The sequence below is a fragment of the Sus scrofa genome, chromosome 17, assembly GCF_054392235.1.
Source record: "Sus scrofa isolate SSC_HxYL_T2T_F1_AM1 chromosome 17, Sscrofa_HxYL_maternal_Yorkshire_Landrace_v2.0, whole genome shotgun sequence".
In the NCBI taxonomy this organism is placed as follows: Eukaryota; Metazoa; Chordata; class Mammalia; order Artiodactyla; family Suidae; genus Sus; species Sus scrofa.
Genome location: NC_139399.1, coordinates 14,488,361 through 14,514,238, shown reverse-complemented (window position 1 = coordinate 14,514,238; position 25,878 = coordinate 14,488,361). Strand labels below are relative to the sequence as shown.

The 25,878-nt window shown below is 40.6% G+C and overlaps 1 protein-coding gene and 1 long non-coding RNA gene across 11 annotated transcripts in view; one reads left to right on the top strand and one right to left on the bottom strand.

Moving 5' to 3' along the window:
- LOC146395138 (uncharacterized) overlaps nt 1–17,764 on the bottom strand; it is a 547,588-nt gene extending 529,824 nt beyond the window's left edge. For all 5 annotated transcript variants that reach the window (XR_014831886.1, XR_014831884.1, XR_014831885.1 and 2 more), the window contains exons 1-2: nt 17,495–17,764; nt 16,784–16,866 (exon numbers count right to left, since the gene is read on the bottom strand). This is a non-coding gene — a long non-coding RNA (uncharacterized LOC146395138). The remainder of the gene's footprint in view (nt 1–16,783; nt 16,867–17,494) is intronic.
- Nucleotides 17,765–17,881: 117 nt separating this feature from the next.
- Nucleotides 17,882–25,472, top strand: ZFP42 (ZFP42 zinc finger protein). Of its 6 annotated transcripts, none has more exons than XM_005672653.3 (4): nt 17,882–17,948; nt 19,544–19,634; nt 19,825–19,894; nt 23,918–25,472. In XM_005672653.3, exon 4 carries the CDS (start codon nt 24,013–24,015, stop codon nt 24,895–24,897), a length of 885 nt encoding a protein of 294 aa, XP_005672710.1. In that variant the 5' UTR covers nt 17,882–17,948; nt 19,544–19,634; nt 19,825–19,894; nt 23,918–24,012; the 3' UTR covers nt 24,898–25,472. The 6 variants fall into 6 exon arrangements, with proteins under 6 accessions (XP_005672710.1, XP_084859147.1, XP_084859148.1 ...); XM_085003021.1 differs by having other exon boundaries at nt 19,735–19,894; XM_085003022.1 differs by having other exon boundaries at nt 19,735–19,894; nt 23,895–25,472.
- The last annotated feature ends 406 nt before the right edge of the window (nt 25,473–25,878 follow it).

Genomic DNA, 25,878 nt, shown 5'->3' with positions numbered 1-25,878 from the left:
AGAGCCACAGCTGCCAGCCTACACCACAGCTCACAGCAATGCTGGATCCTTAACCCACTGAGCCAGGCCAGGGATCGAACCTTCAACCTCATGGTTCCTAGTCGTATTCGTTAACCACTGTGCCACGCCGGGAACTCCCTATGTATTTATTTTTAATTTAAAAAAAAATTTTTTAATGGCCACACTCACAGCATATGGAAGTTCCCAAGCAAGGGACTGAATCCAAGCCACAGCTGTGACCTACATGGCAGCTGCAGTAATACCAGATCCATAACCCACTGCACCAGTCAAGGATTGAACCCCCACCTCCACACGGACTTGAGTCACTGCAGTCAGATTCTTAACCCACTGTGCCACAGCAGGAACTACTAAAAACATTTTTAAATTTTTGTATTGAAGTATAACTGGTTTACAATGTTTTAGGAGTACAGCAAGGTGATTCAGTTATATATATATTCTTTTCAGATTCTTTTCCATTATAGACATTGAGTATAGTTCCCTGTGCTATATAGTAGGTCCTTGTCGTCTGTCTATTTTATATATAGTAGTCTGTATCTGTTAGCCCCAAATTCCAAATTTATCTCCCCCTCCTATCCCCTTTGGCAACCAGAAGTTTTCTATGTCTGTGAGTCCATTTCTGTTTTGTAAATAAGTTCATTTGTATCATTTTTAGATTTCAGATATAAGTGATATCATATTTGTGCTTTTCAATTTACTTATATTATAGGATTATTCATATCGACAAAAAGTACATTCGATACTAAATGGACTAATTAAATATTTCTATTAATACATACCCCAAGTCAGAGGTGCCGTTTTATTGAGATGATAGGGAAAGGATGCACCATGTCTCTCCTAGCCTTTCCCCCTCACATCCAAAATGCACGCCAATTAAGACAGTGGTGGATTTGAGTGAAAAGTCTCCAAGAGAAATGGACTCTTGAAAGTTGCTTTCCTGATTTGTAATTCTCCATTTTTGAATCAGGATTCGCTCACTACATTCACTGGGGAGGGGCAGGGGGAGCTCTGAGCAGTAAAGAAAAGCTTTACTAAGTGCAAAGCATTATAATGGGACCTGTGTCAGGCAGGTTGTTAAAACTGGAGGAATAATAGAGATGGAATGTGAAACTCATTTCTGACTCTGCTTCAGAAAAATCTTTGACATGCAGAGAGTGATTATTTCTCCTTGGTCAGTCTCAGATGTTTAGAGTGGAGGACATTATTCATTTTTTATTTCATAGCCATTTAAGTCCATTGCTGCCAAGGAATGGAGGCATTGGCTAAATGACTGCTAATTAAAAATATAGGAAAGCTTAAAATGACTTCATAAAGATGTCATGGCAATATAGTGCATTAGTAAATCACCATAACTCCCCAGATCTAAGCAAATAAGCATAGATCTATTCCTTTTTGAATTCTTATTTCAGGATATCAATCTGCTGCCCACTCCAAAGGTCTATGTGAACACAATTTCAGTTCTTTTCTTCTTTCCCAAATAACATCTGTAAAACAGTTTATGTTCTTCCCTACCAATGGAAAAGCAAATCCCTTCTAATATATAAATATATATAGGAATCTATTTCAACAACCCTTACTCCATGCAGCCCCCCACACAGGCAAACTTCTTTATCCATTTCTCCAAGCTTTTTCCTTCCTTCTGCCTCCTTGGTGGCCCAGGTTGACCTAGTTCACAGAACCATACCTATCACCTTCTGACTCACCCTTTCCCCAAAGATACTAAAAAGCCTTGAGGACATTCATACATCATTAAGCACTGGGTTAAAACTCTCAACTCCCCCCCCAAAAAGTGTTTCATTATAATCAAGTCAGAAAATAGACTTGTCCTCCTTTCTCTATGTAATGCCAAACATCTGTGCTATCTTAAACTGGTCACTAGACTTCATGACGTGTGTGTTCATCCAAGTTGCTTATTTTGACCATGAAGTGAAAACAAATAACTCTTAAGCCTCCTCTGCATAACTTGCTCCCTTTACTCACTCTTCAAACACCTCCTACCCCCAGCTTCAGTCTTTGCCTTCAGTAGATCTAGAGTAAGGACTAAAAGTTTTCATTCCTAACAAGCTGTCAGGTGATGTAAGTGCTGCTGATTTGAAATCACATATTGGTTTAAAATGTCCTATTGTAACACTTTAAAAAGTTTGGGGCCTCCAAATACAGACTCTGGAAGATAAGGAGGCCTAGCTACTTATTTATTATTCTTACCAAATAAATGGCTGAGTTAGTCCATCAGAGAGGATTTTTTGAATATGTATTTCAAAGTTCCTAGTAAAATATTTTCATCCTAGCTTGGGAGATTCTTTCTTTCTTTTTTGGGGGGCCACACCCACGGCATATGGAGGTTCCCAGTCTAGGGGTTGAATCAGAGCTGCAGCTGCCAGCCTACGCCACAGCTACAGCAATGTCAGATCCGAGCCATGTCTGTGACCTACACCACAGCTTACAGCACTGCTGGATCCTTAACCCACTGAGCAAGGGCAGGGATAGAACCAGAAACCTCATGGTTACCAGTCAGATTCGATTCCACTGCACCACAACAGGAACTCCAGGAGATACTTTCTAAAGCATTTACCATCTCAAAATCCAAAAGACTTCAGCCCAAGCCTTTCAAAGGCTGTCCAACACCTACCAATCATTAATATTCTTTTCCTTTCTTCTTATCTCCTTATTACCAAGTTATATTAATATGGGATTTATAATTCAATTCTTTGCAGATGGAGCTCAGGACCAAACAGGCTCTCCCATCTTCACAATGTGCTTCTTCATTCTGCCAATGAATATTTATTGATCACATACTATGTGCCAAGCACTGTGGCTACTGATAACCACAGAACACAGACAAGCAATGCTTATTTCTACAGTTATAGAGCTCACATTCCACAAGGATAGGAGATGGACAATAAAAACATAAAAATATAAATAATTTCAGAGAGTCATAAGTAAATGACTGACATAAAACTACATAATGGGATAGAGGGTGACTGAGATGTACTACTTCAGAAAGGACAATCAGGAAAAGCCTTTTTGTGCTGATCTCATTAGAGGTGAGATATAAATGATGAGAAAGAGCAAGCCATGGAAAGGTCTGAAAGAAGAACATTCTAATGATCTGATTTCCATGATTTATTCTGTGGACTGTGTTCTTCGAATAGTATCTGTATATACAATACTCTGTGGGTCTCAATGGTCGTATCTGAAAAGGCTGCTTTGCAAACCCAGTTGGTGCTCAATTACCTCTCCTCTTGCCTAGAGTTTTAGGTCTCTTTAGACTGTATGCATGAGGATTGACTAGTCAAGGATAAAGGGAGGCATGTTGGTACAGAACCAAGAGCAAACTACACATAGAAAGTTTAAGCCCAGCACACATTCCTAAAAGGAAGGAAAATTTCTCTTCGATGTGCATTTGAGCATTTGTTACATGAGGAATAAAAGCCTTTTGTTTAAATAGTAGAATAGGAGTTCCCGTTGTGGCACAGGGGTTAATGAATCCGACTAGGAACTATGAGGTTGCAGGTTCAATCCCTGGCCTTGCTCAGTGGGTTAAGGATCCAGCGTTGCCGTGAGCTGTGGTGTAGGTCACAGACACGGCTTGGATCCCACGTTGCTGTGGCTCTGGTGTAGGCCGGCGGCAACAGCTCCCATTAGACCCCTAGCCTGGGAACCTCCATATGCCGCAGAAGCAGCCCAAGAAAAGGCAAAAAGACAAGAAAAAATAAATAGATAAATAAATAGTAAAATAATATATGGGTACACAGAAATGAATATGATGCAGAGTTCTCGTTGTGGCTCGAGGTAATGAACCTGACTAGTGTCCATGAGGATTTCAGGTTCGATCCCTGGCCTTACTCAGTGGATTAAGGATATGGCATTGCCATAAGCTGTGGTGTAGGTCACAGACGTGGCTTGCATCTGGCATTGCCTGGCTGTGGTGTAGACCAGCAGCTGCGGCTCCAATTCAACCCTTAGCCTGGGAAGTCCATATCCCACAAATGTAGCCCTTTAAAAAAGAGAAAGAAATGAATATGATATGGATCCTGTCATCAAGGAGCTTACACATAAAGTGAAATAGAAAAATTGGGAGGAGTTCCTTGGTGGCCTAGAGGTTAAGGATTTGGCATTGTTACTGCAGTTCCATCAATGGCTCCAGAAACTTCCACATGCCATAGATGTGGCCATAAAAAAAAAAAAAAAAATTGAGAAACTAGAAGTACAGAGTGATGGGAACAATCACTCTGAAGAAAGTGATTTTGTAATTTCTGCTACAAAAATCTGTAAATGTTCAAGTGAGAAGTGAGGTACCTTTTATTTTTTCTATTTAGGGCCATACTTTCAGCATATGTCAAATCAGAGCTGCAGCTGCTAGCTACATCACAGCCACAGCAACATGGGATTCAAACCTTGTCTGTGACCTACACTTGTGGCTCACAGCCACACTGGATCCTTAACCCACTGAGCAAGGCCAGACATTAAATCCACATCCTTATGGATACTAGTCGGGGTCATTACCGCTGAGTCACAATGGAACTTCCAAGAAGCTGGATACTTGATCTATGCCTTGAAATATGAAACATGAAGTGCCAGATCAATAGACAGTATTAAAGACTACGAAAACTACTAAAAGAAATCAGTTAGGGAATAAGTACAAGGGAGAGAAAAGGCCCAAGGACGGAGCCCCCTGCACAAAGATGTTAATGACCTTGAAGGTGAGGAGGCACAGTAAGTGGAGATTCCAACCTTGTCAAGAAATGCACAGATCTAGCAGGATAAGCAGTGAAAACTGACCTTTGTTTTTTTATTTGTTTTTCGTTCTGTTTTGGTCACACCCTTGGCCTGCAGAAGTTTCTGGGCCAGAACAATCAAACCTGTGACACAGCAGCGACCCCGAGACGCAGAAGTAACAATACTGGATCCTTAACCCACTGAGCCACCAGGGAACTCGTGAAAACTGACCTCTGGATTTAGTAATTTGGAAGTAATTGGTGACCCTGAAAAGAGCTGTTTCAATGGAGAGTAGAAAAGAATAATTGAGTGAAGTGGATACAAGACAAAAAACAAGGCGAAGAATTGAAAATTAGCACTATAGTGTCATTGTGAATCTTGGAGCTCCTGCTAAAAAGCAGTTTCTGATTTAATAGTCCAGGCACCTGGCAGTCTATATTTCCATTAAGCTCCTAGGTGATGCTGATGTTCTTGGTGGGTCTTAAATTGAGTAGCAAAAAAAGAGTTTTCTATAAAAGGGAGCAATGAAGGGGTGGGTGAGCAAAGCAAAGAGGGGGATGTGAGGTCAAGGGAATTATTTCTAGGATTCTCATTACCATAGCATGTGAGCCTCAATGCCAACAGGAATAATCCAAAGTCAGGAGAAAAGAATCAAAGATGGGAGGAAGTGAATGATGTCCTTAAGTAGTCAAGAGAACATGGCATCCAGTGAAAAATGAAGAGGATGATCGATCCATCTGGAGGGAAGCCCAAACAGTTCACCTACATTACAAATGGGAGATGCAAAATTCCTGGGGAAAGATGCAGGTGAGTTGGATAGTAGAGGGCATAGAGGGTCTCTTTAAAATGTTTTTATTTCTCAGTGCAATAAGATAAATGATGGGGAGTTCCCCTCATGACTCAGTGGTTAACAAACCCGACTAGTCTCAACGAGGAGGCAGGTTCAATCCCTGGCCTTTCTCAGTGAGTTAAAGATCCGGCATTGCTGTGGCTGTGGCATAGGCTGGCAGCTACAACTCCGACTGACCCCTAGCCTACGAACCTCCATATGCAGAGGGTGCGGCCCTAAAATGACCAGAAAAAAAAAAAAAAAAAAAAAGATAACTGATGGGACTAGCGGGAAATGTTTGATGTTTGAGGAAATAGGGGGTAATGTGAAATAATCATGACACGGAGGAAGAGAGGGATAAACAGGCAAGGCACAGAGGAATTGTAGGGCAGAGAAGCTATGCTATTTGGTACTATAATTGTGGACACATGTTGTTATACATTTGTCCAAACCCACAGAATGTACAACACCAAGAAAGAATCCCATTGTAAACTACGGACCTTGCGTAATTATGATGTGTCAGTGCAGGTTCATCAGTGTAAGTAACAGAGGTACCACTCGGGTGCAGGATGCTGACAACTGGGGGAGGGGTTAGGGATGAGTCGGGGCAAGCGGGTTTATGGGAAATCTCTGAACCTTCAATGGATTCTGCTGGGGGCCTAAAAGTGCTCTAAACAATAGTTCTGTTATACAAGTAATCAAATATATAAATAAATAATCATGAGAAGGTAAACTGGGGCAGTCGTTCTCAAGCCAATCAGACCCAATGATCTCTTTTATATCACATATTCTCACCTCTTTGCTACTGTACAAATAATTAAGCTACCTGCACATATTTTTTAACAGTATAATGTCCTCACCACACTATAAAGAAATAAAAGTTATTCATAATAAAATAACAAGTATTTCCATATGTAAATGTTTAGCCTTGAGCATATTAGGAAACTAAAAACATCTCCACAAAAATACTCAGGCCCTCTAAGGGGCGATACCACCCTCGGTGAGAATAATTAAGTTGCTTGACATGACAAAGGGCCCAGTCCCTTAGGGACTGTAATTCCAGGACAGATCCATTTAGGGTGCATTCTGCTTAGCTGCCTGGATGCAAGCTCACAGCTGGCCTTGTTGCATTTAAACTGGGTGGCAACTTCACTGGAGAAGAAAATGGATTTAGAATAAAACCAGAAAGTTAAGGTCCAGATCCACATCCCTTTCTGCAATTGCATAATCTGAAAAGGGAAATTTTTGTTTTGTTGTCATAAGGTTGCTCACAACTCACTTTGCTACAAAATTCATCCTGAAAAGACAGAAAACTATTTAGACCCTTTGTTGATCTGCCTATTTGGGAATAATTACCAGCTTCACTACACATACCACATAACAAGGTATAGGAACTATACTATTATTCTAAAAATGTTCTTAATCTGAATTTGGAAATAGATCAGACCTCAGGGGTTTAGGATAAAGGATGATAACCTGTGTACCTAAGGCAGTTAATCAACTAATGGGCCATGAACTCTAAGGTGGACCAGATAGGAAGCGAGGACAAGAGCAGTTAAAGGACAGTGAAAACGTGAAAAGATGGAGAGTCGGTGGATGGCAGACTGTTGGATTAGACATACAGAAAGTGATCCAGGAAGATGGGAGTGATGGTCACAGAGCGTGATGCTTTTAATTGAGAACATGAAGCCCAGAGCAGTAACAGATAATGACAAGTTTGGACCGTGAGGTGGCTGAGGTAAAGAAGAATCAGCGGTGTGGACACTGAAATCACTAGGATCAGTACTGGGGTCCTTAGCTTTGACAGCATCAAAGAATGGCAGTTAATTTAGACTGATTATCTTAAGCTTCAACAAAGCTGGTGGTGTGAAGTATAAGAGAAAGATCTAGGGAAGCAATGAGGAAAAAAGTGAACACTTATCCCACGGTATAGAATAAGAGGTGCGAAGAGAAAATAGAAAACTGGACTGACTGTGTGTCCAAAGGACACAGAAACAACATCAGAATTTCGTAAATGAACTGGCATAGTTCAGCAGTCAGTAAGCTTCTTCTATAAAGGGTAAAACAATAACTATTTTGTTTTGTGTTACAGTTACTCAGCTCTGCTACTATAATGCAAAAAGCAGCTATATCCAACAAATAAATAAATGGACATGATTCTGTTCCTATTTTTTTTTTTTAGGGCCACACCTGAGGCATCTGCAAGTTCCCAGGCTAGGGGTCACATCAGAGCCGCAGCCACCAGCCTACACCACAGCCATAGCAACGCCGGATCCAAGCCACATCTGTGACCTACACCACAGCTCATGGCAATGCCGGATCCTTAACCCACTGATCAAAGCCAGGGATCGAACCTGTGTCCTCATGGATACTAGTCGGGCTTGGTAATGCTGAGCCACGAGGGGAACTCCCCAAATATACAATTTTACTATCTCTCTGAACATACCATAGAGAGAAAATACCAAATGGATAAGAACAAAAATCAATTCAATATTCTGAAATGAAACTGTGAAAAGAATTACAGGCAGAGGATATACATGCAAAGCACAGAGACGGGGGGAAAAAAAAGAATATTTAGTAACATTAAGGAGATTTAACCCAAAAGACCCAGACACTAAAAATACGATGCTGGCAAATAAATAAAGGGAGCAATAAGAAATAAGATATATGGGAGTTCCCGTGGGTGTGGCCCTAAAAAGACAAAAGACAAAAAATTAAAAAATTTTTAAAAAGAAATAAGGAGAGGAGTTCAGAAAAAAGGGATCCAAGAATATGGTGCAAGCTGGTGCTCGAGCTAAAACTATTTTCTCTTGGAAGTTGAGAATTCTTTTTATGACAATTTCTTTATAAAAAACTTATCTAGAATTTCATGACTGACTGTTCTGGGTGAAACCCTAGGGGTAGGGAAAGGAGAATTCCCATACTAGAGGCTATAACAGGCAGTAAGGCATGTCTGAGAATTCCCAACGAATTCCTGGACTGGGTCAGCAAGAAACACCTTTCATACCCTACCATGGCAATGGTTTCTTGGCTCCCTCTGTAGAAAAGTGAATATATGCCCAGAAACCTCTGCCATGAGCCTTCGTATTCATCCAAGCAAAAAAGCCTAGCAGAACTGAACACTGCAGAAAATCCACCACCTTCTACTTTGCTCTGCTATTTAGATTGCCTTTTTTAGTGTCACACATGCAGTACATGGAAGTTCCCAGGCTGCAGATCAAATCAGAGCTGCAGCTGCAGGCCTATGCCGCAGCTCACCACAATGCTGAATCCTGCTGAGTTCACTGAGTGAGGCCAGGGATTGAACCTGCATCCTCATGGATACTAGTTGGGTTCGTGATCTGCTGAGCCACAACAGGAACTCCTAGACTGCATTTTAAGTGGGACAGTTGAAATTTAGTCCTGGGCTGCCTCTCTCTTCTACCTGTATTCTCCTCCAGCACTGGGGCAGTTAGTACCCTCTAGAGCAAAAAATGTCATGAAGGAAATGGAAATACAATAGCATTTGAAGAAATTCACTGGCCACTACCTACCACTGGAGCTGAGATCAGAATGAAGCAAAGAACTAGAGTGCATGGAGAATTTCAGACAGAATTAAGACAAGTGTAAAAATCCTATCAATGAGCCTGACACGGCCAAGGAAGAACAAGAATGGGGGTTTTGCTTGAGAAAAAAAGGAGCATAGCTGAGGGAGGAGGGTGGATAGAGGCAAGATCACATGTTGTCTCTAAGAAGGAATTTGGATTTTTTTCAAAAAGAGATGGAAAACTATTAGAGGAAGTGGCATCTCATTTACCTTTTAAAAAATACTTGTGGGAGTTCCTGTCATGGCTCAGGGGAAATGAATCTGATTAGTAACCATGAGGACAGGGGTTCTATTCCTGGCCTCGATTAGTGGGTTAAGGATCTGGCTGTGCCATGAGCCATGGTGTAGGCTGCAGACATGGCTCAGATCTGGTGTTCCTGTGCCTGTGGTGTAGGCTGGTGGCTATAGCTCTGACTAAACCCCTAGCCTGGGAACCTCCATATGCTATGGCTGCGGTCCTAAAAAGACCAAAAAAAAATAAAAAAATTAAAAAAACAAATCACTGAAATATACCTTTCATTCTTTCAGTAATATCTCTTAAAGTTCATAATTTCGATCTCATACAATTTATTATTTTTTAATTTATTTTTTCTTTAGTTTTAGGGCCACACCCAAGGCATATGGAAGTTCCCAGGCTAGGGGCTGAATTGGAGTTGCAGCTGCTGGCCTACACAACAGCCACAGTAACACATGATCCGAGCCACATCTGCAACCTACACCACAGCTCACGGGCAACACCAGATCCTTTAACCCACTGAGCCAAGGCAAGGGATAGAACCTGTATCCTCATAGATACTAGTCAGGTTTGTTCTCACTGACCACATCAGGAACTTCTTATTTTTTATTTTATATCCAGTACTTCCGTGTATTAAATAAGAAATCTTTCTCAACCCCAGATTGAAGAAGCCATTCCCCCATTTCCTTCTCAGTGTTATATTTACCTTCCACAATTATATCTACAATCCATAATTATAGCTAATTATAGCTATTATCTGGAACTTATATATGCAGTGAGAGTAAGGAGTTAAGATTCTTTCTTTGCCACAAAAATAGCTAATTGTCTCAGTATTGCTTCTGAAAACACTCGCCTTTTCCCACTGTCACCTTTGTTATGAGTCAGTGCCTTAGTTAATTCAAGCTGCTATAATAAAATTCATAAACTGAGTGCTTTATCACCTTATGAGAAATTTACTTCTCATAGTCCTAGAGGCTAGAAATCCAAGCTCACGGGCTCAGCCCGGTCAGTTCTGGCCAAAGCCCTCTTCTGAGTTGCAGACTGTCAGCTTCCGCTGTGTATCCTCACAGTAACGGGAATGAGCCAGCTCTTTGGCCTCGTCTTATAAGGACCCTAATTCCAACCAAAAGGAGTTCACCCTCATGAACTAATTGCTTCCCAAAGGTTCCACCTCTAAATGCTATCGCACTGGAGATGAGACTTCAACATAAAATTTTGGGGAGCTATAGATCAGTCAGGGTTCCCTATGTGGGCAAGCCCCTCTCCGGGCTCTCCTGTGTTATATTCTATGCCTTTCTACCATTTTAATAAACTATTTGAAATACTAAATGTTGCAAATTAAAAAGACGGATGTAGCTAAAAAATTAGTTTTCATATATTTCATCCCTACTCTATTATCTTGGGGGTAGAACAGTAAAGTATATAACTGGAGAAGTGAGGAGCTATATCGGCTACTAAGAGAAAGCAGATCACCTAAACCAACTGGTCTTACAGCACATTTGAGAATTTTGGCTAAAAAAGAAAATACACTCTTTGGGTCACTAATGTTTACATATTTATCCATTTTGATCCACTTCTAACCACATATGTAAACAAACAATTTAGAGCTGCATTTTTTCAATTTTTTTGGCCATGACAAAATGCTCAGGCATTGGTTCCAATTCATAGTTTGAACAATATGAATTTAGATCTTAAAATCCTCTCTCTAAAATAAAAACAAAACCAAAAATAACTATGCATGCCTGTGTTGCCCACAACTATTTTTTAATACATTTTTCTTTGCCCAAATAAGAAAGAACTAGTATTACTTACAAGCTGATATTCATCATTTATACCTACCACCTCAAAAATGATACAAAACAGTAAACAAATTGTTCTACCATTTTCCTATTTAGACTATATAGATCTTAAAAAGCCTAGAGCATCCAATGTGCCACAATGATTTTCTCCTGTATAGATGTGCATTTTATTGGCTTTCTACTTACTGCATTACACATAGCCAAAAAACCTCTGGAGTTCCCATCGTGGCTCAGTGGTTGACGAATCTGATTAGAAACCATGAGGTTGCAGGTTCAATCCCTGGCCTTGCTCAGTGGGTTAAGGATCCGGCATTGCCGTGAGCTGTGGTGTAGGTTGCAGACGGGGCTCGGATCCTGCGTTGCTGTGGCTCTGGGGTAGGCCAGCAGCTACAGCTCCGATTGGACCCCTAGCCTGGGAACCTCCATTTGCCACAAAAGCGGCCCAAGAAATGGCAAAAAGACAAAAAAAAGAAAAACCTCTAAAGGTGGGAGTTCCCTTTGTGGCTCAGCAGAAAGGAACCCAACTAGTATCCATGAGGATGAAGGTTCAATCCCTGGCCTTGCTCAGTGGGTTAAGGATCCCATGTTGCCATGAGTTGAAGTGTAGGTTACAGATGAGACTCAGATCTAGCATTGCTGTGACTGTGTCATACGCCGACAGCTGCAGCTCCAATTCGACCCCAGCCTGGGAACTTCCATACGGAAGGAACGGCTGGAAAAAGGAAAAAGAAAAAAAAAAAAAAAACACCTCTAAAGGTAATATTAAGTCACTCATGATATATAGAATGTATTCATAAAAGCCAAAGTAATTCTTTTTTTTTTAATTTTTATAACCACACTCGAGGCATGTGGAAGTTTCCAGGCCAAGGACTGAATCCAAGCCACAACTGCAACCTACACTGCAGCTGGGTAAAGGGATAAATGAGAATTCTCTGTATTATTTTTGCAACTCTTCCATAAACCCCAAAATACCTCAAAATAAGAAAGGTTTTTTAAAAATACCATCTGAGAGAGTTTCCATTGTGGCGCAGTAGAAAGATATCCAATTAGGAACCATGAGGTTGCGGGTTGGATCTGGCATTGCTGTGAGCTGTGGAGTAGATCACAGACACAGCTTGGATCCGGTGTTGCTATGTCTGTGGCTTTAGCTCTGATTCTACCCCTAGCCTGGGAACCTCCATATGCCACAGGTGCAGCCCTAAAAAGCAAAAAAAGTAAAAAATAAAAAAATACCACCTGAGGTTGAATCATACATTTTTATGGAAAAATATGAGAAATTACCTAGAGCAACTCAGATCAAGCTCTGAAATTTTCTACAGGTGAGCCCACTTTTAATAGGTTCTTTAATAGGAAGTGAGGTTATATGGATAGTTCACTCTTAAGAGGAAGAAAGGATCTTATGAAATTGCCAAATAACATTCATGAATTATTGTCAAAATCTGAGAAGAATCTGTAGTCTAAAAAGTAACCTTAAAAAAAAGAAAAAAAATTAAAAATAGCCTCTAGCTCCTACACTGAGGCCCACTGCTAAATTCTTACAGAGAAAATGAAACAAGACAATGTTTATGTGGTTATAGCTTTCATCTAAAGAGCATAAAATCTGCTGAAAATATAGGAGATTTTGATACAAGCCTCATTCTGTTCAGTGTGAAGAACCAAATAGCTTCCATTAAGATTTATTTTTTAAGATTTTGGTTTTTTTTTAAACTTAGCGTTTCCAAATGAGACAAGTTAGGAGTAGGGGGATGCACTGGGGGTTTGGGATGCAAGTGCTATAAAATTTAGTTGTGGTGGTTGTTGTACAACTATGAATGCAATTGAGTAATAAAAATGCTATAAATATAGGAGTTCCCGTGGTGGCTCAGTGGTTAGCGAATCTGACTAGGAACCATGAGGTTGCATGTTCGATCCCTGGCCTCACTCAGTGGGTTAAGGATCTGGCGTTGCCACGAGCTGTGGTGTAGGTCACAGACACGGCTCGGATCCCGAGTTGCTGTGGCTCTGGTGTAAGCCAGCAGCTGTAGCTCCGATTGGACCCCTAGCCTGGGAACCTCCATATGCCGCGGGTGCGGCCCTAGAAAAGACAAAAAAAAACTATAAAAATAAAAAATAAACAAAAAGATTTTTCTTATTAGGAGTTCCCATTGTGGCAAAGCAGAAACGAATCTGACTAGTATCCATGAGGATGGCCGTAGCTTCTCTCAGTGGGTTAAGGATCCAGCGTTGCCGTGAGCTGTGGTATAGGTCACAGACATGGCTTGGATCTAGCATTGCTGTGGCTATGGCGTAGGCCAATGGCTACAGCTCTGATTTGACCCCTCGCCTGGGAACTTCCATATGCAGCGGGTATGGCCCTAAAAAGAAAAAAAAAGAAAGTTTTTTTTAAAAAATGCAGAGTACACCTTCACTAATTTCACACCCACTCCCTGCCCTTCTCATCACTCCTCCTCCACCCCTGTAGCCTGCTGAAGGTGATAAAATGGTAGAAATTTCTAGTTATAAAATAAATAAATCCTGGAGATATAACTGTGGCTATCGTTAATAATACTGTATGTATATTTGAAAGTTGCTAAGAGAATAACCTTAAAAGTTCTCATCACGAGAAGGAAAAAATTTGTAACTTTGTGTGTTGACAGATATTAACTAGACTTATTGTGGCGATCATTGTGCAATAAATACATACATATCAAATCATTATGTTGTCTACTTGCAACTATGTTAATTACATCTCAATTTTTTGAATACATAGAGTCAAAATGTGCCTATATATGCCCTCATAAAAATCCTACTCTATTAAGATACCAAATTCCAAGGAGAAATACATACACACACACACACACATATATATATACATTTTTTCTTTTTAGGGCCACACCCATGGGTTCCCAGGCTAGGGGTTGAATGGGAGCTATAGCCACTGGCCTGGACCACAGCCACTGCAATGCCAGATCTGAGCCACATCTGTGACCTACACCAGAGCTCACAGCAACATGGATCCTTAATCCACTGAGCGAGGCCAGGGATTGCAACTGCGTCCTCATGGATGCTAGTCAGATTCATTTCTGCTGAGCCAAATAGAACTCCCTGAAACATATGTTATTTACTGGCTTTTTTAGAGTGGAAACCTTAAAAATACATTTTAAAAACAACTGACTAAATTTGGAAGATGACTTTTAAACTTGTGTCACAATGGCAACACTTAGGTTCTAAACTCTGACTCATAAATTAATACCTCTGTGGCTTCAAATAAGGCATTTGTCCTTACTGACTTCCCATTCCCTTATCCATAAAATGGGTAACAACAATTTGTAAGCTTTCTATCAAGATCAAATAAGTATGTAAAAAAGTAATATAAATTACAAAAAATAATAATGCAGTAGGCTTTTTAGGAAAGCTATAACCATGGAATTTGTAAAACACCATAATACAATATAAAATGCTATGTCTCCTCTGTCTGGGAAAAGCATCTTAAGACCTGGAAACCAGTGATTTCAGAACAGTTCACGAGCCATTCTACCGATCCCAGCTAATCCGGATTCAGACCGGCCCTCATCTTGAATCGGTTCTTTCCAATCCTATTGCTGTTGGTTCTGAAGTCTTGTTTTTTATAAGCAGACAAGACTGCTTAGTGTCTTACCTGAGGTCAGCAACCAAGGGCCGGACTCCTGAGACTCCAGCATTTACCCTGCAGGGCGTGTCCCCATACAGAGATAGTTACACGACCCCTTAAATTTTGCTGGTATGTTGTGCTGTTGGACCTTACACCCTTAAACCTCTCAGAATTTACCAATGCCAGTGAATTTAATAAAAATAGTGTTCTACCCGTAAAAAAAAAAAAAAAAATGCTATGTCTCAAAAAATTAAGCACACTCAAGTTCTGAGTTTAGTTACTCACCAGTGTGTAAACTTTCTTTGGATGTCAGAATAATCATTTTAAAATGCAAATAAAATAATAACAATAGTAATCACTTTATAAAATTAGTTTTAAGATAGAGACAATGCATATAAAATATTTAATTCTCAAACTCCAACAATGAAACAATCTTACAAGTTTAAGGTTTCTATGTGTTGACTAGATATGACACGTGTTTTGAAATATTCCACTGCCATTGCTCTTGAAACGAAGATCTAGCTTCTTCCTATGAACTTTTGTTCTCTTTCCTTTCCTAAGTATTCCATCCACTGTTAGGGAAAGCTGTATTATCAGCTGACTAACCTTTAGGGAAAGCTTCCTGAAATTGCGGATTCTGTTACAGTCTCCCATTATGGGCTCTCATAATACCCAATACCTCCCCTGCATTGTGCTAATCATAGCTGCATAGCAACATTTACAGGGCATGATTATTTTGTTGTCTTTATTTAAGTTTTCAATATCTTGTTCATCATGAATTTCTGCACTAACCTTATTTTTTAAATACTGCATTAAAATATGATTAATCTTAACTACTGAATTGGGGGGCACCCTTCAATCTTTTTGCAGAAAACTGACAAGTTACTTGCCTCACCCTACCTCTGGCCCTGCAACTTCAGCCCACGAATTCCCGGAGGCCGGGGATACATATCCTCATGGTCTGGGGGGGGATTTAAATACGTGTGGTATGAATTACAGCATATTGTAGTTTTTGAATTCTAAGCTTTTTAAGGAAAATATTAGTTGGTATTACAGAAATAAATTGTCAAAATAATTTAAAAAAAAACCAGCCAAAATGTTATTCATAGAAATAGTACTATGACTAAAATTCCAGCAATCCAAAAAAAATCCCACTTATTTCTATTCACCACCCTCTTTGCATCAGTTTCAAAAGGTTTTGTTTCAGGGTTTAATTGGTTCCCTAGCTCATTTTGGAGAAATTCAATTTCCCTTGAGCTGGGTTCATATGACAACAGATGAGTTCCTTCTTTTTGATTTACTTCTTAGGGCCATGATAAAGAAAGCTAAGACAAAACGGGATCAAATATAATTTATGTAAGAGGTGTAGTGCGAAATGTAAATTCAGATTTTCTAAACATGCAGACTCCAGTTTACAAGCATAGTGATACCAACACAAACCAAGTGACCAGACTGAATCGGTAGTGGGGAATTATAAATTAATCTAGTTGATTGTATGCACTGTTCCAAGGGTGAAAGGAGTGGTAACAAAAAGGTGTGGTCTGGTGAATAAGACGAAGAGTTAAAAAAAAAGAATCTTTAACCATGGGAGTGATGTGCATCCCTTTCTCTATATGTGTCATCCTGCAATATAACACATACATGCATCCCTTTCTCTATATGTCATCCTATAACACATACATAAGTGATATCATTTATTTATATTTTACTTATACATCATTTATATGTGTCGTGTGTGTGTGTGTGTGTGTGTGTATACATATATATATAATTGATGATGATGGCATTATATATAAATAGAGAAAGAGAAACACCCCAGTGAGCAAAGATTCTTGCAATTGCCATCTCAAGGCTTGGAAAGAATGCTTCCTCAGGATTTTTCGGCTCTTTGGAGTTTTATTTCTTATTGAAACCCAAAACATTAACATTTCTATCTCACACACACAAAGACCCACACGTCTGGTTCAAACCCGCTCTGAGAACTTGCCTGCGCATTTTCTAGAAACCACAGCAGTGCACCACGGAGAACAGCAAAGAAGTTTCTCACAATTCTTGCCTTCAGAAATTTGCCTGCAAATAAAAATGTTTTAAGGCAAGGAGCTAGGTAGCTTTATATAACTTCGATATCAAATGGACAGGTACCTGATGTGCCTACTGGGGAGATCAGCGAATACGTTAAAAAAATAATTCCGTTATTTCCCCCATCAGAAATGATCTTTTATTTTTCTCACTGGCGCTTATTCTAAAACAGACCCCTCCCCACCAAAAAAAAAAAAAAAAAAGACTCGATAACTGCTCCCAGATATATATGTGAATTGAAGGCAAGCATCAGGTGAAAATTTAAGAGGCCTTTAAACATTGATTTGGTTTTTGTTTTAATGGTCTGTGTACTTATACGAACTATTAAACTTCACTAGACCATAGCCAACGGTAAGCGTTGATTGACCGCTGCTTTCAAGTTAAGTTGTGTTACTTTTAGAGATATGAATAGTCACATTAATGGGTGAAAAAGAAAAAGCAGCAATAGGAATTCTTCTGCGACTGGGGGTAGGGCGAGACGGGGGAGGTGTGGGGGGGGGGGAAGATAAGAGAAAGCACAGGGAAAAGCGTGGTGTGCGCTCCAGAGGGTAAAATCTGCCTCCACCAAAACTGATTTTCTTCCACTGACATATAACTCCTTAAATTTGATTATACTTACGTTCATTTGTTCAATAGACATTTACCGAGTGCCTGCTTCCAGCTAAAATTGGGATTCAAAGGTTTTCCCACGTGGCGGAGGCCCAGCTACTGCGGCGCGGAGAAGGGGGGGCGGGGTGGGAAGGAGCAGTCGAAGGTGACCGTGCGCTGCCAGGTGGGGCGGCCAACCCCACCCGGGCCTGCAGCAGAGCCACGCCCACTGCCACGCCCACCGCTACCTGATCCCTAGACCTTTACTGGGTTGGTAGAGCCTTTCCTTGGAAAAGCAACTAATCAAGGCATAGCTGAAACGTAGGTGTAGCCTGATGACAAGGTGTCCATCAAACAGGAGGGTGGGTCCAACCGGCGAGTCGGGTTCTTTTCAGCAGCTGTCGAGGGCGCGAGAAGCAGTTTCTTCTACGCCTTACCTTTGAGAGGTATTGGAATAGGGAATAGAGCGCGTCGCGTTAGCATGGGTAAGTCTGGTTCAGTGGGGCGGCTTCTTTCAGCGACTGGCGAAGGGGTGTGCATTGAGTTCAATACTTCGGATGTATTTTTAGCCGTGGATTACGGTCAATAAGATGTTGAAAACTACGGATGGGAACCATTTTAATCATCCTAGAACCAGGTGGAAAGTGGACCTTGGCCCGTGGACTTCTAGTGTTTAAACTGCGTTAATCCACAGCTGTCTTGGGCCACTGGCCTCAAACTTTTAAAACATAAAGGAGGAAAGTAAATACACTTTCATGAAAGCAAGATGCCTGGTTGAAATTTCCTTGAAGTTGAATGTTATTCTGTTTCAAAAATTTGTATTTCATGGCAAGATATGGCTAGCAGTCTTTTATACTAAAATGTTGAAGTGGTTTATTATAAAGAGAGTAAACTTTCCCTTTCTTTCCTCTTCAAATATCTCTGCAAGTGGGACTCTATCATCCACTCAATTACTTGAGGGGAAAAAAAAAAAAACAAACAAAAAAAAAAACAAAAAAACTAGAGCCCCTCACTCATTCCTGGTTCTTACTTCCCTGACCCTCTTTATCCCACCCGAGCGCAGGTTTGGAAGGTTCTACCTCCATTTTCCCTCTGCCTCCATTTCACCTCAGGGCCACCGCCTGCCCCAGACCACCAGCCTTCTCCTCCTACATCACTAAACAGCCTCAAGGATTTTTTTTTGGAGGGGGGGGGTCTGCTTTCATTCTTGCCTCCCTTAATCCATTCTTCACAAGTCTGCTTGAGTCATCTTTTAACCTAAATCAGAGTACGCTAATTTCCTAGTTTGAAAGGAATCCTTGATGGTTCCCATCAGTTGGGGAATGAAATGCAAATGGCTCCCTCCCGCGGGTCCCCAACCTTAGCTCAGGCCTCTGTGGTCTTGCCCGCCATTTTGTGCAGTAAGCGTGGCTTTCTTCGCCGTCCAGCAAGCTAATCCCTTTGTGCTTTCTGATCCAGCTTGAAAAGAACACTCTTCTTCCACCTCTTTCAGCTAATACCTTTTTTTTTTTCCCCCCAGGTCTAATGCCTCCTTGGAGGCCTTTCCAGACATTCTTTAAGATAGCCTTTCCCACTTGTCCTCTTAATTGGTTTCATTTCACAGCATTTTTCTCCATCTAAAACTATTTTGTTTATGTATATTACTATCTCAGACAAACTCTCTCTGAAAACCAGGGCTAAGGGTCAGCACTTAGGATAATGTTTAATATTAAATATTTGTCGAGTGATCAAATAAGAACATGATGCAACCTTGGAAGTACTTCTGTCACAATTTGAGAACGTCTCATGCCTTTAAGTATTCATGTTGCTCCCAGATTTTGTCTTTACACCATATTTAACCAATACGTTTTCTGTGTGGTTATTTCTGCCAGTGGGAAAATGCACTTATATCAAGAGGTGTATTCTCATAATTAATTAGTAAATTGCCATTTCAGTTTTATACACTGCTCTCAGAGGTTTGTGTGGTGTGTGAGAAATGGCATAATAGTCAGACCTGACAAATGAGACTCTAGCTTAGAGAGGTAAAAGCTGTACTTGGACACTGGTAAATTCATAAAGAAAATACCTTTCTCTCTCATAGGAAATGTCTAGATAACACCTAGGCATCTTTGACAGCCAACTTTTTGAAACTTCTACATCAAGTGTGTTCTAACATCCCAGGTGGTTTTCTAGTAAGTTTGGTTTTTTGTTTTTTGGTTTTTTTTTTTTTGCTTTTAAATTACTTGGGTATTTTTTTTCTTAATTACTTAATGAATTTTATTACATTTATAGGTGTACAACAATTATCACAACCAAGGTTGCTAAATCGGATACCGCCAAAATGATTACTAAATACATATTCTTCAATTTACTTCATTACAGATGTGGGGATTGCTGGGGCTGTGAATGGACACAAGAGGCCCTTGCTTTCTTAGAGCTTACAGTCTAGTAGGTAAGACAGACCTTAAATAATGAGAACCAAGAGGCTCTGGTCAGTGTAAAATAGGGAGCTAATTGAGACTCAGGATCAGGGAAGCTTGCCTGACTCAAAGTGCCGTTTAAGCAGAGATGTGAAATGTTGATGGGAAGTAAACCTCTGCCTGTGCACATGCTCCTATGGTGAGGTGGATGGGGAGTGGGTCATTTTCGTTTTTTAATTCTATAATCTGATATTATCCCTAATTTTTTCATTTCTAGTATGGTATTATTATATATGTTACAGATGTGCAATATGAAGGTGGGTAGGATTTTGTCAGTTATTTTAAATGAACTAATTGAAGGAGGGAGCTACTGTGTTCTTTCTTACATAAACTTCAGCTCTATTGCTAGTGATTTTGCTCCAAAGGTGCCACATTCACAAATATTAAATTAAACGAGAATTATTTTTTAACTGTGAGAGCAAGATTTTGTTAGGCAAATATTCCTGAATACAATCTCCCTGGTTTATTTCATTTTTATAAAGGATAGAATAGATAACACTTGTACCATTAACATTATATATATTATTTATTAGGAATGTAACATATATATAAATAGCATGAAAATATTTTTAAGTAGCCACAATTAAAAATAACTACCTCAAAAAAAATCGTGCCTCTTTTTTTTTTTTTTTTTTTTTTTTTTTTTTTTTTTTTTTTTTTTAGGGCCGCACAACTACAGCATATGGTAGTTCCCAGCTTAGGGGTCAAATAGGAGCTACAGCTGCCAGCCTAAGCCACAGCTCACCACCACTACACTGGATGCTTAACCCACTAAGCGAGGCCAGGGATCAAACCCGCATCCTCATGGATACTAGTCAGATTCATTTCCACTGCACTGCAACAATAACTCCCGTGCCATTTATTTTTGGCAAAAGAAAAGAATACATAGAATAAATAAGAGGAAAGCATGCATTTCACTTGGTAAGGGAAGAGTTTTAAACATCTTCTCAAATGTGTATATGTAGTATAAAAATATTTATATGATATATGCAGATATTTAGGAAGACATTTTAAAACTCTTCCCTGGGCAATTTGAATATAAATATTTGGTTTATACTTGTTTGAGTATATAATTTATTCATAAAATATAAAATTATATATTTATTTAAAATATGTATATATAAATGCTTTAGAAGACATTTAAAAATCTTCCCTTAGCAAGTTATATATCATACACAACATTTACATATTTTATAAACAAATAATAATGTACTTATGTATGTGTATATGTATATCTAGAGAGTGTATTTTACTTTTTTATTTATTTATTTAGCTTTTTTTTTTTTAATTTTAGGGCCGATCCTACGGTATATGGAGATTCCCAGGCTAGGGGTCAAATTGAGCTACAGCTGCCGGACTACACCACAGCTCAAGGCAATGCTGGATAATTCGAGGCCAGGGATCAAACCCAAAGCCTCGTGGTTCCTAGTCAGATTCGTTTCCACTGCACCACAACAGGATCTCCTATTTATTTTGCTTTTTAGGGCTGCACTTGTGGCATGGAAGTTCCCAGGCTAGGGGCTGAATCAGAACTGCAGCCACCAGCCTTCACCACAGCTCAAGAGACACCAGATCCTTAACCCACTGAGCAGGGCCAGGGATCAAACCCACATCCTCATGGATACCCACTGGGTCTGTCACCACTGAGCCACAATGGCAACTCCTCATTCCATGTGTTTTTTTACCAAAAGTAACTATTTAAAAATATTTTCAAGCTGATAATTTTCATCCCACTACTTTCTTTAAAGTATTTAACTTTTGTTCCTACAGTAGGGCATTAGTACACTTTTTCTTTTTAGGGCCACACTGGCAGCATATGCAAATTCCCAGGCTCGGGAGAGCTTGAATCAGAGCCTCAGCTGCTGGCCACAGCCACAGCCACAGCCACAGCAACTCGGGATCCGTGCTACATCTGCCACCTACAGCACAGCTCATGGCAACGCTGGATCCCTGACCCACTGAGTGAGGCCAGGGATGGAACCCACATCTTCATGGATATTATGCTACTTTTAGATGGGTGGGGGGGCGCTGCACTCAAGTGGCACATGGAGTTTCCTAGGCTAGGGGGTTGAATCGGAGCTACGGGTGCCGGCCAATGCCAGATCCAAGCCACATCTGCAACCTATGCTGCATCACAAGATCTTTAACCCACTGAGCAAGGCCAGGGATCAAACCCGCATCCTCATTACTCCAGTTGGGTTTGTTACTGCTGAGCCAAGATGGGAACTCCTACGTTTTAGATTTTTTAAGAGAATGATCAAAATCCATTTAGGGCCAAATTCACTTGTGCCTTTATTTTTGACTTGCATACATAAGAGACGGGAATGCATGGATTTTCCATGGTTTATTCTCTGGATCCCCATCTTCTAGAACAAGGATGGGCAAACTACAGTCTATGCCCAAATCAGCCTCTACAGTGTATTACCCTCTGTGTCCTGTCAGCTGCTGCTTCTGTGCTACAGTGACAGCTGAATAACTATGACATGGACCTGTAGGGCTCACAAAATTTAAGAGTTTTTCCAGCTCTTCCAAGAAAAAAATGCCACCCTTGTTCTAGAATAGTACCTGGCACTTAAACGGCATTCAGCAACTCTCCTTAAAGGATTAATACAAAGGTAAAATAAACAGGAGTGCACGTGAGTGATCAGAATTTGCTCTATGCCATGAACTGTGTGCTAAGTACTTTTTATGCATTTAATTTGAATTTCATAGGAGTGTTACATAAGATATAGCATATCTTGCTCCCTCACTTCCTTCAGGTTTTCAGTCAACTGCCACTACCTCAGTCAAGGTTTGCCAGGAGTTTCCTTTCTATTTAAAATTGCAAACTTTTTTCTGCCAGTCCCTTGGCTTTTTTTGGCTATGCCCACGGCATTTAGAAGTTACAGGTCAGGGACTGAACCTGTGCAGCTGCAGTGACAATGCTGGATCCTTAACCCACGGAACCACAAGAGAACTTTTTTTTTTTAATTGAAACTCCAATGTAAAAGGTTGTGTTCAAGTGTACAGCAAGTGATTCAGTTATACATCCCTTGGGTTATTCTATAGCACTTTGCCTTATTACATAAAATGTACATTATTTTTTGTGTGTGTCTTTTTGTGGCCTTTTTCCAGGGCCGCTCCTGCAGCATATGGAGATTCCCAGGCCAGGGGCCGAATCGGAGCTGTAGCCACCTGCCCACGCCAGAGCCACAGCAACGCGGGATCCGAGCCACGTCTGCAACCTACACTACAGCTCACGGCAACGCCGGATCCTTAACCCACTGAGCAAGGCCAGGGATCAAACTTGCAAGCTCATGGTTCCTAGTCGGATTCGTTAACCACCGAGCCACAATGGGAACTCCAAAACGTACATTATTTGTATGCGCACAAGAGCACATACTCCATGAGGCAGATGTTTTGTTATGTCTCTTCCCTGATGTATCCCAACTCCTGAATAGCCTAGAGAAGGGCTAGCACATAGTGAGTACCCAGTGAATGTTAGGTGATCAATCAGAGGTCAGGTAACTTGTCGGGGATACCCAGGAAAGAAACGATTACGACCTGTGTACGTCACACCTAATTCTCTTACTCTCTTACAGAGTTAGCTAAAGATATACATCGGAGTTCCCGTCGTGGCTCAGTGGTTAACAAATCCGACTAGGAACCATGAGGTTTCGGGTTCGGTCCCTGCCCTCGCTCAGTGGGTTAAGGATCCGGCGTTGCCGTGAGCTGTGGTGTAGGTTGCAGACGCGGCTCGGATCCTGCATTGCTGTGGCTCTGGTGTAGGCTGGTGGCTACAGCTCCAATTGGACCCCTAGCCTGGGAACTCCATATGCCGTGAAAGCGACCTAAGAAAATGGCAAAAAGACAAAAAATAAATAAATAAATAAAGATATACATGTAGCCATTCTGTTGCTGGAAAGTGAGTTCCAGGCCCCTTTTTTTGAGTTCATTTTCTGACAATGGCTCTAATGTTGGAATGTATTTTAGCTAATGGCAACTATCTCAAGCAGGTGCTTTCTGAAGACGACTCGCCCAGATCCCTACTCCGTGGAAGTGGTTGATCTATTCTGGTGCAAAGCTTCAAGGAGGGAGCTCACAGGACGACATGGACCAACAGCTGAAGAAAAGGGAAAAGAAAGGCCTGGGTGGAAGAGCTGTCAGCAGGGACCAGTCACAGGCAGCCCAGCAGGAACCACCTGACGAGGCTTGGACCTTAAGCGATGAAGATGTGTGCTATGAGACTAGCTTTCGGGTTGTCGAGGAGGATTCCTTCTCTGACTGTTACATAGAATGCATAATAAGAGGGGAGTTTTCTGAACCCCTCGTGGAAGAGGACTCACTTCTTAAGTCCCTTGACTGCCTGAAAGAAGGATCAGAACAAGAGCTCTCTCAACAGGTGCTTACAGCAAGCTCACTTCTCGATTGTTCCTTGGAATACATGAAAAAGGGGGCAAAACAAGAACTTCCTCAACCAAGTGTCGGAGAGAATTCACTTCTTGAGTTTTCTGAGTACGTGCCAGGCAAGAAGCTTCCTCCTGGAAAAATACCCAGCACTGACTTTTCAGATCCTGAAGCTCTCACAGAATGTGCTAGGACGAAGCCAAGTAAAAATAAAAGTGCTCCAGAGAAAATTGTCTGTCCTGAGAGTGGATGCACAAGAGAGTTCATCAGCAGAGCTTCTCTGAGAAAGCATCTCTCCGTTCACAGTCCCCGGGATCACGTGTGTGCAGAATGCGGGAAGGCCTTCAAGGAGAGCGCAAAACTAAAAAGGCATTTTCTGGTTCATACTGGAGAGAAGCCATTTCCCTGCACTTTTGAAGGATGCGGAAAACGCTTTTCACTGTCCTTCAATTTGCGTACACATGTGCGCATCCACACCGGGGAGAAACCTTTCGTGTGTCCCTTTGAAGGCTGTCGCAGGAAGTTTATTCAATCAAATAACATGAAATCTCACCTCTTAACTCATACAAAGGCCAATACAAATCAGTGAAAGAAGACTGAAAATAATCCCCTCACATGATAAGCATTTTTGATTGGGGACAGATATGCCTCACTGATTATTGTTTCAGGAAACAATTTTTAAATCAAGGTATTTTTTTTTTTTTTTTAATGTTACAAAGATGCTCCTATAGTCTACAGTACTTTGTAACTTTGCATGTAGAATTATGATGTGCTTCCAATAGTAAGGTCATTGATGAACTTAATTCAAAAGCATAATCCTTAATTACTACAAATCGTACCCTTTTTTTTGGATATGGGACTTAATATCACATACTATAAATATGAAATTAATTTTGCTTAAGGTGGTAGTTTCCAGTTTAGCTTTTTCCTTTTATGAATTTCTTAATACATGCGATAATTCTAGAGAATAAAAGTTGTGTAGTAGATTGTCAATAAATGAATGAGTAGTTAACCATTTTTTAAATTGAACAAATTGTTTAATCATTTTGTTATTGTATCAAACAATATTGAAATCAGCATAGATGTAAAAGGTTACTTGAAAGTGTCAATCCATTTGAATCAACTTTAGAATTTTTAAAATAAAAGGAAATAAAACCACAGAAATGTACTAACACTGTATTAAAAAAACAAGGAAGTATGCATTTAAAGTCAATATCCCATGGAGTTCCCGTTGTGGCTCAGTGGAAACTAATCTTCACTAGCATCCATGAGGACTCAGATTCGATCCCTGGCCTTGCTCAGGGAGTTAAGGATCTGGCATTGCCGTGAACTGTGGTGTAGGTCACAGATGTGGCTTGGATCCTGAGTTGCTGTGGCTGTGGTGTAGGCCAGCAGCTGTAGCTGCAATTCAACTCCTAGCCTGGGAACCTCCATATGCTGCAGGTGCAGCCTTTAAAAGAACAAAACAAAAAAAAAAAGTAATAAAATAAAGGATCCTGCATTGCTGTGGCTGTGGCATAGACTGGTGGCTACAGCTCCGATTGGACCCCTACTCTGGGAACCTCCACAT

What these genes read in the sequence shown, in the direction of transcription:
- ZFP42 (XM_005672654.3), top strand. Translation starts at nt 24,013, where the DNA reads ATGGACCAACAGCTGAAGAAAAGGGAAAAGAAAGGCCTGGGTGGAAGA.